Source organism: Drosophila hydei, unplaced genomic scaffold, assembly GCF_003285905.1.
Source record: "Drosophila hydei strain 15085-1641.00,03,60 unplaced genomic scaffold, DhydRS2 tig00008144-arrow-arrow-pilon, whole genome shotgun sequence".
In the NCBI taxonomy this organism is placed as follows: Eukaryota; Metazoa; Arthropoda; class Insecta; order Diptera; family Drosophilidae; genus Drosophila; species Drosophila hydei.
The window spans coordinates 401927-418256 of NW_022045849.1; the positions used below are offsets into that span (position 1 = coordinate 401927).

Below are 16330 nucleotides of genomic sequence, written 5' to 3' on the forward strand. Positions count from 1 at the left end.
TACATTAAATATCGGGGTAAAATTATATTACTTGTACAACAAGATGCTTAAAATTAATATCGGTTAGCTATGTATATCAGTAAAATACATATTTTACGTGACTTGGTAATGAAAATATACGTAGTCTGACAAATCGTGGAGATAATACTTTATTTATACCGTAACACTTTAAAGTTCATCGTTCATCAGATGTGTTTATTGAGTCAAGTGTGCGAAATTCTGCACTTGAGCTCCACTTGAAATTGGATCAGCGATTAAAAAGCGCCAATTAACATGGTTTATTATTTGTATGTATATTTTTGTGTAGAAAAATGACTTAAGGACTTTGCAGTAATAAATACACATACTTAAGTTCAAGCAGCGAAATTAAATCTGCATGAAGAGGCTGCGAACAAACAACACCAACAACAACAAAAAGAGAACACACAAAACAAACACATATGCACACAAACCACACACTACACACACATACACAGTTCACAAACATTTAGCTGCTTGGCCTCTGCTGCGCTGTGATTGGCTACAGATCCGCCATTTTCTTGAGCAAGTAGCATAGACGCATAAGAGCATGTCTTGTGCGTGTGTGTGTATATGCGTATGTGTGGCTATGAGGTTGTGTGGGTGTTTGGCCAGCGCCTGCAAAGATTCAATTTTCATTCAGTACGAAAAACGCGCTGACAAATTGAGGACGCGCTCGAGTGCGCAGCGGAACGGCGCATCGTTGAAGTTTACACAGCTCAATAAGGCGAATACGATAGCACCCCAACCCCTCGCACCTAAGCATAATCGCTGTTGCCCTCCCCCACTCTCTCGCCTCCTCAAGTGTCGTTCGAGTCCATTCGAGTCAAGTGCATTTTGGCAAATTGCTGTATTTATTTTAATTTAAAGTGCGACCCTCTCGAGTGATTCGAATTGTGGCAAAGCCAAACAAACAGCAAAGCAAATAAATAAAAATACAAAATCACATATTAAGAAATGTTGCAACATCATCAGCACCAGGCACAGTCCGCCGTCTACTATGACTACAATCAAACGCCCAGCCCCAGCAGCCTGACCAATGCGGATGCTCTAAACACAACCCCATTCTCGGTCAAGGATATACTGAACATGGTTAATCAAACGGAGGCATACGATGGCGCCTACGGACATCTGGAGAGGTAAGACCTAACAGCTAATTATACTAGATGTAAGAGGGTATAACAATGGAACACTATTGATGTTTTATTGTGTATAACAATTACTGTTCACAAGCAAAGTGGATGTTTAATTGTTATACGATTGGTTACAGTTATTAACTGTTATACGATACGATGTATAAGAATATTTATTTTCTATCTATTCTTTTAAGCAATTAATAACAGCTTATAACAGTTAAGTCAATGCATTGCATGTATTTTAAGGAATTTTTGTAAATTTTCTTGAGACAAATTTGAAGTATATGAAAAATCTATTTTTCGTTTTTATCTCTAGATTTTCTAGATAACGATTTCAAATTGAAAATTTTTAAAGTCACCCAAGGGTTTAATTGAAATAAATTTCTTTTTAAATAAGAAATATTGATGACATTTTGGGCCTTTAACTACAAAATTATTTTGCACTAGTTGTCAAAAACTTTCCAAAGATCTAAAAATTAAATCGATTTTTCTTCGAGTTTCATTTACATGTATAAAATTATTTTTATTATAATGTAAACATAAGGTTATAGTTTTAATATAGAACTGTTTTTTTTGTCTACCAAATATCATAATAAAGAGAACTTAACATTAATTAAGTAATGCCATAATCGAAGATATAATAGAAGACAGCCTAATAGGAAATACTGTATAAACGGTGTAATATAAGACTTAGTATAAGAGTTATTGACACATCTACCTGTTCACAGCAAACCTTTCTACAAATCTCCTTCTTGGACATGCCAAATACTTTTTTTTTGTATATTTTATATTATTTATTTTTAATAAGGCTGCAAAGGAAATTAATTTCTACCAATTTCCACGAAACAATAATATTATGCTAACCTTTAGGCTGAGAAGCCGATAAAGAGACATAGTTAGATATAGCGTGGGATACTGAGAGAGAGAGAGAGAGTTGCAGTATAAGAAATCCTATAAAAACATATGAACAGCATGAATTGCAAATAGGACTAAAAGGACAAATCATTGTTATTTGTACAAGAGGCAAGAGACGAAAGGCGAAAGACGAAAAACAAAGACGAAATGCAGCCGCAGCCAGACAAAGTTTTAACAATAAGAAAAACAAAGTCGAAGTCAGAGAACGAGGCAGGCAGGCAGGCAGACGTGGCGAGGCAGGCGCCGGACCTTGAGCTGAGCTGCCTGTGTCCTGGGCAACATGTGTGATTCGCATGTGCAGTAATTGTGATGAGGCATGAAATGATGTCACCAAGGGGCCGGATATATACAGCCAGCAGGACATATAGCCGGCATGCAACATGTGCTAAGCAGGCCAATAAAACTGAATATTCACTTTTCGCTTTTTCTTCCTTTTGTTGTCCTGCAGCGCCTCCGCGCTCTATGGCGCCGCTGAGTACCAACAGCAGCAGCAGCAGCAGCAGCAGCAGCAACAACAGCAACAGTTACAGCATCCACTCGAACAGGCCAGCCAGGCGCAGCTCTCACAGCTTCAACTCCAGCAGCAGCAGCATCAGCAGCAGCAGCAGCATCTGCAGTCACATCTTCTCGAGCCAGAGCAGGATGCTTTGGCAGCATCCGCGCTGTCGCCGCTGTTGCCGCCGCCATCGTCGTCGCACGGCCATCATCAGCTCTATGCCAGCTATCATCAGGACTATGGCATGCCCAGCCATATGCTACAGCATGCCCACCCACATCCACATCCCCATCCACATTCACATCAGAGCTATCAGTCACCATACAATGTGAGCGCCTCTCAGTTCTATGCCACGCCCACAGCTGGCGGCTATCAGACCAACTACAACTACAACTACAACGCGTCGGATGTGTACGCCAGTCCCTCGGCAATCGTGGCGCCCAGCACAGCAATCAAAAGCGAGTATATACCCACGCCCTATGTCACGCCCTCGCCCACACTCGATCTGAACAGCTCGACGGAGGTGGAGTCTCTGGCGCCCAGCCACAAACTGGCCAATAGCAACGGCATTGCACAGCGACTGCTCGAGCCAAGGCTCATGAACGGCACGACGGAGTGCGCCAAGAAAAGTAAGTTCTATGCAATATCCTTCTCAGTTCGAGTCAATCATAAGCAGAAGTCGATAAGATGGCAAACTATTTGTCAATTTATCGATAACGTCACTCAGTCAATCTGCGTCAATCTCGTTGAGCAAAGAGTAGATAACACAAAATGAACATCAACTGCGAATCTATTTGCATGACAAGATTTCCATTTATCGATTGTATTCAATTTGAATTGTCGATAATATCGCAAAAGCAGAGCTAAAGGCCAATATGTAACTCCCATGCTTATTGTCTGTTTGTTTCAGAAAAAAGAATACATCTGAGATTACCTATAATTCCATTTATCAGTCAATGGTCGATGCTCAATTAGTACCATGATTTTTTTTATCTGTTATCGTTATCGATAACATCCGTCAGTCATTATCGATCAGTTTCCAATCAGTCAATTCCCTCAATATCCTCCCGATTTGCTGACAGCTCTTTAAACTCTTCCTTTCAGAGGACAGCCAGGTGACCTCCTCACGCTCCGAGCTGCGCAAGAACAGCAACAACAACAACAACAATAACAGCAGCAGCAATACTAACAACAACAACAATGGCAGCAATGTCTCTGGGAAGCCTCGCATGAAACGCAAGCCGCGTGTCCTTTTCTCACAGGCGCAAGTCCTGGAGCTGGAATGCCGCTTCCGCCTGAAGAAATATTTAACTGGAGCAGAGAGAGAGATAATTGCACAGAAGCTGAATCTGTCCGCCACACAGGTGAAAATCTGGTTCCAGAATCGTCGTTACAAATCGAAACGTGGCGATATCGACAGCGAATGCTTCGCCAAGCAGCTCAAGCTCAAGCCGGAACCGTCGCAGTCGCAGTCGCAGTCGCAGTCGCAGTCGACGTCTACAACGCTGCCGCTGCCGCCGCCACCGCTGGCCAATCACATGATGTGGCCACCTACCGGCCAGCAGCTGCAACTGCAGTAGCAACACTATCAGTAGAGAATTTTAACTTATTGCAACCTATGCAGATCTTATGCCTTAGCCAATGCAAATGCCTCATAACTCTAGTACCTTCTTGTATATATATAAACTATTGGACAATAAATAAAGTTTAAGACCGAAACGAAATGTTTTTGTCATTTTTAGGATCTCTATTTCAGGACAAAGCTCCCTGCCATTCCTGTGCAGCTGCCTTTCTTTGCGATTCTCATATTTTGAACTTTAGCAACTTCTGACTACTTCTCTGTTAGTCTCACTAAGCAGCTTTTTACTTGGGTATTCAGCTATTCTCATTTATCAGTTTTTACTCTAAAAGGGTTTCTCTGCAATTGCTATCTATCAGCTTGTCTCTCTGTGACTCTCTTTTTTTTAACATTTCCCATTCCCTATGAAAAGATCCTTCCGTCTTTTTGTCTCTCACAGATTTTTAGCGTTCCCTTTTGGAGCTTGTCCATCAACTTTTGCAATCTATCTTGTATCTCACCCAAGCAGCTTTCTTTTACACGTCTTCTCTTTGCGCTTTTCACTTAGCTTAAAAGGGATCTCTCGGCGATTCTCATACAGCAGCTTTTCACTTTGATCTCAATGAGGACCAATTGCAGAGCATCAGCTGCTGTGGCTTGCCTTTCAGTTTAATTTAATAATTGCCTGAACAAAGTGCTCGCATATTCCAGTTCCACAGTTTCTTTTCCCTTTACAATCTCTCGCTATACGAATAAATGTATAAATATATTGGAGGCGCGCAGGCGAGTAACCGAGTAGCTGCCACCGATCCATTAGGCACCGCATCTGCGTATAATTGTTGTCGATCGCCGCATAAATCAATTTTATCAAAACGCAACGATCAGTTTTATGAATAAATGAGGAAAAACGCCAAAAACAATTTCCGTTTTTATTTTCGAAAAACGAAAACCAAAATGAAATGTTTTCCTTTCGCAAAAGGGTTGAGCGAGAGGGGCGAGCGGAGCGGCTGGGGGCTGCGTCGCAGACATTACAAAGGTTGCTTTTATGAAACGTTTAAGTGGCAGCCAATGCAACTGTAAAATGTTTTACAACAGACGCAGCCACAGCCACAGTCACAGCTACAGATACATTTGCAGTGGCAGCTACAGACACAGACACAGATACAGATACAGATACAGATACAGATACAATTGCAGACATTTATGACAGGCCAGGCTAATATTTCATGGCGTGTGTGGGGGCCAAAGTTGCCGCTGCCACTCTGCAGTGGTGGTGCAGTGGTTGCTGTGGTGCTGGAGTGCCACATATCAATTACTCCACAAACATATGCCACACAGGCCAAGGGGCAGGGGCAACGGAGCAACGGAGCAAGTGCAGCTGATCACACTTTCTGTTTCCTCTTTTTTTGGGTTGATCTGAAGCATTTCTGACAGGCTGAACTTTTGGGCTGCCTCGGGTTAAATGTCAATCAGAGCGCATCAGTCGTGGATTTAGATAAAAATTATGACAGCTCAGCTCATATAGGGCCAATCATTGAGCCAAGGCTAAAGAGGCTGTCTTTAAGTAGCGGGCAGTTGGCAGTGGGCGTGGCTAATAAAGTTCTTAGTTGGTTTTAGTTTATGAAGTTTTCAAAGGAATAAATTAGTGGAAATCGCATTTATAATGATATAGTCATATAGACTTTGAGCCTAACTGTAAGTTCAAGACTTCGTCTACACACAGCTTCTACCTAAAAAGATTAAGAAATTCTTCCTCTGTCAAGGAGATATCTGCTGAATTTGCTGATCTTTCCTACTCACATTTATTACTCTATTTCGATAGGTCGCTTTAAGGCAAAATTAAGATTAAAAATAGAGATTTTTAAGGATTTTTAAACTAGTTTTTAGATGAGCTCAGCGTTACTTCTAAATACCTCAACTGCCACTTAGTAAGAAAGAGATAATTTTGATGTTACAAACTCTCAAATATAGTCAAAGCAAACCTCTGCTACATTCACATTCTTCTATATACAGAATCTTCTATATTCTGTGTTCAGATTCTTCTACATTAAGATTCTTCTACATTCACATTCTTCTATTATCAGATTCTTCTCTATTCAGAATCTTCTTCATTCAGATTGGTATTCAAAACTTTCGTCCAATTTCTGGTTATTAAATTGCTTCAAATTCTGTGGGCCTCTCTGATTAATTAACAAATCAAATTTTTTTTTCTTAAAGACTTTCAGACAGATCAGTTAGTCTCGAGGGGCGTGGTCAGCACAGTGGCAAACAAAACGCCCCCAAAGGACATGTTGCGGTCTGCTTGAACCGAAATCCATGTCAAGTGTCTTTAAATGTTGCCTAATGGACCACACTGACCAGAACATAAAGAAGAACAGTATAGAAATAGGATTTAGCGAACGAATCGAAGCTGGAAATAACGCTGGCTGCATTAAGGTTTCGTCTTACAATATCTTCGTCGTCGTCGTCGTCGTCTGGAGTCTAGACCGTGGCTCAAGTGGAAAATTTGTCATTTGCCATATATCACATGGGATCTGTGAGATAAGCGTTGGATGCGTTGTGGCTGGGCTTGTAGCGCCGTTTAATTCATGTTGCGTCAAAGGATCAAAGGCGCCACAAGCCGCAGTAACGAGCCGCCGCTACCCCATCTCCCTCTCATTCTCTCCTACTCTCTCTCCCTCTCTCTCTCTGTCTGCTTTCACCACTTTCATTTGCATTTCCTCAATTTAAATTGGGCTGCGAGAAGCCGCCAAAGTGAGAGTTAGGTAAGCAAATTAAGATTTATTAACAACAATAAATAAACAATATAGAAAATGCAACAGCAACATTTAACCAGGAAAATACACTAAGAGAAACGTGGAATATAGATCTCATGACATTTGATTCTGATTTGATCTTAAATTAAGTCTAAAGCAGAGTTAAAAGTTGCACAAGAAATAATTGTTATACCAATTTAAAAAATGTAAGAATTATTTTAATAACTTAAAATAGTTAATTTTAATTTTTATCTGTTTAATTAAATATATTTAAAACTATTAATTAAATTTTAATTTTAATAATTAATTAATCAACTTTGCTTTTAATTTAACAAAAGCCACTAATTAAATAATTTTAATTTTCTTGAATTGGAATTTGGCTTATGGATTTTTTATAATATATTTTATTATATATTTTTATTATATCGAGTCTTAATTTATTCATATTATTTATATACAATTTTACATAAATTTCTTTAAATAAATACATTTGTTGCAATATTAAGAAATATATAAATATAAAATGTAAATAATAAAAGTGTAGAATTTAATTACTCGTTTATTTAAATACATATATTTCTTTTAAGAAAGACGATTTTCGCTAAGTGCATGGCTTGACGCATTCCACGCTTTTCTTCGCTCAGCCGGGTGGCATTCGCATTGCGTAATTTTCCAATGGAATTTCCTTTGCGCCTGTCATTGGGCGCCTTTGTCTTTAATCTTTGCTCTGTCAAGTGGATTCAACCCAAACAAAAAATATCCCAAAGAGTTTGACATTATATCAAAAAGAAAAGCAAGAGAAGAAGAAGAGAACACGAAGAAGAAAAGATGAAAAATTTATTCATTGAGTTGTTCATTCCCATTTGATGTGGCCATAAAAATCGCGAGCTCATTTTACATTTTCCACTCTATAGAGTCTACTTTGTATTGTATATATATATATCCCATCTATATATGTGGATCGGGTTAAACGTTTCTGTTTTATGTCCATCATTTGTGTTGTGCGGCGCTTCAAGTGGAAAATTGTGACAATTATATTCAAATTAATTGAGTAATTGCATACGAAAAGCGAAGATCGTGTCGTTTAAAAGCATTTGATTTATGGCCTGTGGAAAATACCACTCGAGTGGCTCGAATCCCAACCCGAGACTGCGATTGCCGCTCTCTGTTTGAAATGGAATTCAGTTTCCTTCCGCCTGCAATATCCTCTTGCACTTCAAGCACCTGTAAACAGAGTCTTAAGGAAAGTTGAGCTGTACACCTTGTATTATATTCTATGTGAGTCTCTGAACAGAGAGAAGTATGGATCAATCAATATATATCCAACATATATGGCGTAGCAACAATCACTTCACTTAACTTCAAATTTCTATGTAAACGATTTTAGTGTATATATCGAAATCACTAAGAAAATCTCAGAAGAGCTGTATATATTTTGTGGCCCGTTATTTGAGCATTTCAAATTCGTCACTGTAACATATTTAATTTGAGCAATTTTTATAATTAACTAATTAAAACTCGTTGAGACTTCATTAACTTAAAGTAAAAATTATAATAATTATAAAAATCTTATAAATATATATTAAAATAGAGTCTTTCAGTTAAATAATCCTTATATTCTCAAATTACGCTTAATAAACTTATTATGATCTGCTTGAAGTAGCTTGAATTGCATTTTAAAATATTTTTTAAAGATTTAAATTTTATTTAGTTTTATATACAAATTTCCGATTCAAAACTTAAAATTGTAACGGAATAACTGAAGTTCACTGCTTGTTTGCAAGCAGTGCAACCCACCAGTGTAAAAGCAGTAGAAGATGTGGATGCTAATAAGCAGTGAAAAGTGAATGCAAGCAGTACACAATAGCTTATGTGGATTATGCATAATTTGAATTAACGGAAATTGAAATATATAGAGCAACAATACATATATATAAACGACGTTTAAGGCCGACTTTTATAGTTTTTTATTTATTAACATTGACTCACTAAAGCTGCGTCCCCATAAAATAGTTCAATTAAATAAATAAATGATAAATCAATAGGTCACTCAATGTAGTTGGGTTTTATATACTTAAAGCAAACACCCGGAGGAACACTTGCCAAAAATCAATCAAACGCTAAGCGAACGCAAAAGATGGCTCGAATTTCATAATATTGGCTTAAAGAATGCTTCGAATATCACTTACAGAAGGACTCTGAATGCTAATGCAAAAGCAAAGCAAGGCTAAGCAAACAATTGAAGTGCTTTTTGATAAACCATTAAAGCGAATCGAACACCAACAAAAACAACCAACAGAGTTGACAGCGAGGAAGATGAGCAAGGGCCGCCTGTCGGTTGGTGGTGGGTGCACAAAATCAAACAGACGCTGCCAAGTTAATTGAAAATCTCTATTCATCATTCGTTTTACTTTTCGTAATCTAATACCTGTTTGGCGTCTCAATAAACTATTTGCAGATAATCGCATCAGCAGTGACAACAAAAAAGTTCGGCTCTACCATTCAGTGAATGGGCTGGCACAAAGGCGAGCGCGTGGCAAGCATCATTATACTAATTATTCGAGTATTATTGAAATGCATTCAATTGAAAGCATTATAACGAGCTATCCCCTCTCTCAGCCCTCAACCTTCCAACATTCCAACCCGCAACCCCTAGTGCAACACTTTCAGCGCACTTGAAAATTGGTTACTTATTTACTCAATTCTGACCGCAACGACAACAACAGCAACAATAATCGCAACAGCAGGACATGAGAGAGTGTTATAATGGGGTGTGCACGACTAGAAGATACCCACGAGTAAATGTGCTTTGCGTTTTGCTTATAAAAGCAAACGGATAGTCAGTTGTATCGATAGGAGAAATAGAAAGTAAAGACAAAAGGAAAACTGTTAACAATGTTACCTTCTACCAATTTCATACGTTTGCAGCAGACATTATACCCTGTTAACACATTTCCAAGGGGCTCGGCTCGAGCCACACGCTGCTTCTGATTCTGCTTCCTTTTGTTGCAACCGCCGTCGCTGACTTCGACTTCGGCTGCCCGAGGCGACGGCAACAGCAGCCCATTGGCATTAAGAGTCATTGAATTGGCAATAAAAAGATTATAGCCCGAAGGTGTGAAGTGTAGCAGAGAACAAGCGCAAGCATCCCCCGCCCGTAGCGCAAGCAAGAGCATCTGTTCCGCTCTGACGTCCATTTACTCGTTTCTCTTTCTCTCTCTTTCTGTCTCTCTCTCTCTGTGAGCATCACTCAAACTGGCAAGGTTGCTTTGCATGCGCGCAGCCATTTTACTGTCCCGACCAATCGCAGGCCACTGTGAATTTATGACTGCGACAATCAGCCAATGGCAGAAATTGGCTTTGAAAATGTGCTCAAAAGGCACTTAGATATAGGATTTAAGTGAGCACAGGCACATAACTGTTGCTGCCGTTTAAAGCGCTCTAAAAAGAGTTTGTTGAATGTTAAAACAAATTTGATTTCAGCTCATAAATTATGAATTAATCTTAGAGATTTAAAGATAAATCTAATTTAGAGTAAACTTTAGAGTAAGCTTTTAGATCATCAATTTGATTATAGAAACGGAAAAACGGCTTACAAATGGTACAAATTAAATATTGTTTAACTAATTATGGGAAGGTTATGTCTATGCATAAGAAATAAAACCGAAGATTAACTACTCAACTTAACTACTTAACTTTACATTATAAATTAATCATAAGATATTAATAATAGTATTGATTAAATTAACTATATATATCCTATATGAGCAGCTATTCAAAATGCTTGAAACTAAATAAATACAGCTCTCTAAGCAAAAGTAAACAATGTGATTGAAATTGATAGAGAGCCATTAAACTGACTTTAAACTGATGCGATGTGTTTTTCCTTTTGTTCTCTGAAATCTAAACAAAACAAAAACAGAAAACTGTGTCTCAGAGTCAACTCTAACTGTACCAAATTGAAGCCTGAATCGATTGCACAATAGTTAACACATTTATAAACAATAAACAGGATGCAGGCACTACCAGAAATAACGGAAAGAATTCCCATTTCTTTTGTTTACAGTTCACTTGAGAGCAAACTCAAATGTGAGGCCAATTGGCTGGCCAATGGGCGAGCCGAACGGCAACTAGCTCAAAGTCTTAATATAGAACAGAATCCACCACCAAGAAGAGCAGTCGCCGCACTTGAGTGTGCCACATGGGAGCACCATGTGAGTGATTCTCTCTCATTTGGATGATCCATTCAGGGTGCAGTTATTTAAAGAGCGCTCACAGCTCGGCAGTCGAGCGCATTTGTGACGCAGCCGTCGAGACGTGCAGACGAAAAAGAACTGATTAGTTTGGCATAAATCGAATACATATATCTGATATATATACAATCTATATTTGGTGTGTGAAGTGAACTATGTTGAATATGGAAAGTGCGAGCGCCGGCGCCTCATTAGCGGGCTTGAGCAAAACCCTAACTACGCCCTTCTCGATCAATGACATCTTGACGCGCAGTCAGCCCGCGCGTCGCATCTCCGATCCGGAGCACGACTTGGAGCTGCAAGTGAGCAATAAGTCGTGCTGTCGAGATCTCAATCTCTACAAGCTAGCCCAGGAGCAAGCTACCAGTGCGCAGCAGTCGAGCTATTTGCAATTTTATGCCTTGGACAACAACAATCCGGCCAGCTCCTCCTCCAGCAACTCCGCTGCCAACTCGACCTCCGCTTCGTTGCAGCGCAAATTGAGTTATTTTGGCGCCGCTTTGTCCGCTGCTACGGGACCCCTTGACATGCGACGCTGCACGAGCAACGATTCCGGTAAGTCAACTCCTTTGTTAGCTAATGGACTCCATTATCGCCTAGTTTGCTATTAAGCTAATGGCCTCCATAGAGCTTTGCTTGCAATTCGTCCGAGTCGTAGTGCTTTGTGTTAACTTTTGGCAAATTTGTGGCTTTTCTTGCAGACTGCGACTCGCCGCCGCCGTTGAGCAGTTCGCCCGCCTCCTGCGGCGCTGGCGGATATGGGCGTGGCGGCTCGCCGCTCTCCCACGATGATAGCCTAAGCGGCGCTGCCCTTAGCCGCAAGAAGCGATCGCGTGCTGCCTTCAGCCATGCGCAGGTCTTTGAGCTGGAGCGTCGCTTCGCCCAGCAGCGGTATCTATCTGGGCCGGAGCGCAGTGAGATGGCTAAGACCTTGAGGCTCACTGAGACGCAGGTGAAGATCTGGTTCCAGAATCGTCGCTACAAGACGAAGCGCAAGCAAATCCAACAGCATGAAGCGGCGCTGCTCAGCGCCACGAAGCGTGTGCCCGTCCAGGTGTTGGTGCGAGAGGATGGCAGCACGGCCTACATGACACCTGGCGCAGCGGCAGCAGCGGCTGCCTCCGCCTATCCCCATGGCCTGGATCCAGCTTTGCTCAACATCTATCGGCATCAGCTGCAACTGGCCTATGGCGGCTTACCTTTGCCTCAGGTGCACTTCCCATACTTCTATCCGCATCCAAAGGTGCCGCAGCCCATTCCGCCGCCAAGCAGCCAACAGAGTGCGCTCTCCGCCAGCTATGTCAACGGCTCTTCGGCATCCTCCTCACCTGCACGTAATCCCAGTCCCGGACAGACAGCACAGGTGTTGAGCGTGGAAAGCGGCGCCGACAGCAATCATTCGGCCACTGAAGATTGCGAAGAGAATGTGGAAATCGATTGAGATGTGCACAGCTATTTGTTTGTGCTTATAATTTTGCTCTTTGTGATAGCAATCGAAGTGGGTTCTCAGAGAGAAAGAGAGAGGGAGAGAGAGAGTAAGAGGAAGAGATTACAATTCGCTCTCGAGAGAAAGTTAGAGCAAGTCTCTGGCTGATAGCTTTAGTAGCTTTAAGTTTTAGTCATATGTAAATATATGTTTAATCCTTTACGCAAATAAATACAAATAATCAAACACAAGTTAAAAGAGTTTTATCACTAAGCTTTTACTTGAAGTTGGCTAATGCTTAGTTGAGCTAATATTGCATCTGTTAGTTGCCACGATTCGATCAGTTTGTGATCATAATTTGAGGCATGCATGAATCGGCTAGAATCACTTTGACCACATTTCAAGCTGCAAATCTTTGCAATTTTGAGAATGTTTGACAAATATTGCATTCGATTTGGTTGACTAGCCGCACGATCTGTAACTCAAGCCAAAAAGTCGATTCAAACTGCCTCGCTGTAAGACTGACCTCATTTCGAAATTGAGCTACGTTTGGCTTTTCAAACTGCACTTCAGAAGTGACAGGCAGATCAAGCGGAAAGTGCTTCATGATGCGTTCCACTGAAGTGTTCCATGCGTGTGGGCCGAGAGAATTGCAAAAAAGAACCAGAGGAAACGGAAGAATATCAATGCTGATGATGACGACGACGGCGCTGGGCACTCAATGTCGGCATAGAAGTGCTTCAATGTGTCAGGCACAGTCGGGCGCACAGTCTCTGACCCACAAATGTCTGACTAACACATACACATACACCCACACACACGCAGTTTGCAGTGCGCTTTTGCAAGATCAGCGGTTGGAAGTGAAGCAAGGACTTGTGCATGCCATGTCCTTAGCCGCACAGCTGGTGGCTGACGACAACAAGGACATGCCTCAAGTGCCAAACGGCGACAATTTCGACAATTCATGTTTACAAACAAACAAATGGCAGCAGTCGAACGATCGCCCGATCGCAGCAAACACTTTAGGGACAACAAATTCAGTTCGAATTACAAATTTTGTTTTCATATTAATCTAGATCGATGAACTATGCCTCAACTGTGCGCCTCCCCCCAATAGCAGCACTTTCGCTCTATGTCTAGCGCCTGGCAACTGTGTCAACAATAGATCCGACTCTAGAGCTGTCGCATTCTCTAGCTAAAAGCCATAGCCAAGTGCTACGACTACGAAAATGGGGACACTAAAATCAATTGACAGTTGTAATTACTTGTGTCAATATGTGTCTAGGCGGGTATCTGCGAGCCAAAACACGCGCGTGGCGCCCCCGACTGTTGCCCTGTTTGCCATAATTCAGTTTTCGCGCCAACACAGGAAGTGCTCCAGATCTGCTCAATGAAATAGATCATTCATCTGGCCGAAATGCGAAAGATAAATAATTTACTAAACATTCATGTTGCCCAAGCAAAAACAAACTTTGCTTTATTAAAAATACAAGTAAAACCATTAAAGAAGAGTCCAGTCGACAGCATTAGACTCATTCACAGCTCAACAGAAGATGGAATATTTTCAAAGAACTTTCGTATTTTCTATTGACAGCCTTCTCTTGAATAACTATAATGACAATGAATATTGAAATAAAAATGATCATAACAATATCACAGGTTAACAATACTACAAGTGTCTATGCATTACATATAACTAAAGTTTTAGGTATAATTTGAATAAAAAAGTATTAAGAAATACTAAAATTGGATTCTTTAGCCGTATCAAGGCCTTAGACAAGGCGAATTGTGGCCAATTTGAATATATTCTAAATTTTTGAATATTTTCACACATACTAAACTTTGAAGTAAAAATAAGTAATTATTTTATTTTTTTATATTTAATATTTAAATGTTATATTTTTCTATATCTACTTTACTACAAAATGATATTAAAATGCGAACTTTGTATTTTGAATAGTGAGTGAATGAGCTACTCTGCTTAACAACTCCAGCTGTTTGAATTCGACTCCAAAAAACTTAATATTAATTCATATAAAAAATTGTAAATCAATTTATGGTTTTTTGGAAATGTTTGTAACAGGCAGCATGATGCGTGGCAGACCTCGTAAGTTATATATATATACTTGATGAGTTGAGTCAAGTTGAGGAAGGCTGTCCGTCCGTATTTAAATAACAATAATAATAATTATTTACTTTCTAATTAATTCACAGAGCGCTAAAGCAAGCATCAAGTCTTTTACTACATTTAACAACGCTCAATAATGTTCCTCTGTTTTCAGTTGCACCCTTTTTAACTATTCTTTCTCTAGTCTAAACATCATTTAGGAATGTGGCAACAGCTCTACTTACTGCTGCTGAAGGCTCACGCTGCATGTGGCACATATCCAATTGCAAGGATTCCCGTCTTTGCTTCATTTGTTTATGGTGAGCGCTGTTAAAGGATTTGTTTATGTAGTCCCTTTTTATGTATTTATGACAGTGTCAGCGGCAGCTACTACAACTACTCACTACTCGAGGGCTAATCCTTTCAAGAGGCCGCTCTGCACCAGCTCACAGCAAGTGAATGCGAATTAGTCACGGTTATATGCGGCGTATGCGCAATCTTTGAACTGCAATTAGTCGTCGGCTGTCGTCTTGTCGCCCTGTCGCCCTGTCGCCTGTCGCTTGTCTGAGCTGAAAATGTTGCATAAACAAATAGAATTCGTTGCTTATTTTACGCTATTTGCTTAAACAGAATTTTTGGGGCCTGCATTCTTAAGCGGCCATTGAGAGTGCATTTAACGGCAAATGCAACTGCCTGGCTATATAGCAGCCCGCCGATCGGACAGATTAAAGTATAAACAAAATGTTCACTTAATGCTCAAATTGTACAAATTGCAAAATGCATTTGCCCCATCTTAGCCCCGCTTTGCTTCTTCTTGGCCCATTTGGATGCACTTTGCTTTAGCGTTTTTAGCGCTGTTTGTCTCATCGTTTACCCCTTGCCTCCGCCCCTCGCGAGCACACCCCTTGCCCCTCACTCGTTGCCTGTTGGCTTGTAGTGGCACTGATGCTGCTGCTGCGTCTGTTGCACACATGTGCGCCAGCCATAAAAGGAGCTGAGACTGTGAATGGGAATGGGAATGGGAATGGGAATGAGAATGGGAGTGGGCATTGTATAGGGATTGAGGATGAGGCGACTGACACTTCGATTTGCAGCTAACCTGCCATTGTTGTTGTTGTTGTTGTAGCTGTTGTTGTTGCACGTGTTGCTCATAGGCGGGCTTGTTTATGCAACAGCCAAACTTCTTGGTAGAAATAACTCAACGACATATTCATCAAATGATGCAGAATTTGTGGACCTAATCGCAAAGTCGACAAAGAGTTTAATGTAGAGCTCAGATATGATAATAATAATTATAAAGATAGTGTAATGGTAATGATATTGAAGATGATGATATTGATAGTGATGATAAAGACAATATAGATAGTAAGTGAATATTTGATGCGTACAGGGTATCTTCCAGCAGAGCACTCTCAGTGCAGTGCACTGCACTCTGACTTATTGTATTACTGAAGTTGTGCTCTTGGTTTTATGGGCTCGACGACCACGGATAGTGAGTGAGAGAGATAGAGGGAAAGATAAGAAGAAAGGATTTAAGATGAGAGCAGGCCTAGTCCGAATGCCTAATTGCTTGGATCTGAGGGGGGAGCGCATGGCAGCCCGAGATGAGTTAATGAAATGTTTCGCCCCCAATAAATGCCGTAAACAAAACAAAGCAACAACAAA

The 16330-nt window shown here is 40.5% G+C and overlaps 2 protein-coding genes across 2 annotated transcripts; both read left to right on the forward strand.

Moving 5' to 3' along the window:
- Positions 1-137: 137 nt before the first annotated feature.
- Positions 138-4160, forward strand: LOC111602621 (muscle-specific homeobox protein tinman). Its single transcript, XM_030225830.1, is given in 3 exon segments — positions 138-1157; positions 2620-3194; positions 3670-4160. Coding segments are annotated over 3 exon segments (1248 nt in total). The 5' UTR covers positions 138-975.
- A 7027-nt stretch (positions 4161-11187) lies between these two features.
- On the forward strand, positions 11188-12573 carry LOC111602644 (homeobox protein bagpipe). Its single transcript, XM_023319809.2, has 2 exons — positions 11188-11687; positions 11834-12573. Exons 1-2 carry the CDS (start codon positions 11288-11290, stop codon positions 12571-12573), a joined length of 1140 nt encoding a protein of 379 aa, XP_023175577.1. The 5' UTR covers positions 11188-11287.
- Positions 12574-16330: the final 3757 nt, after the last annotated feature.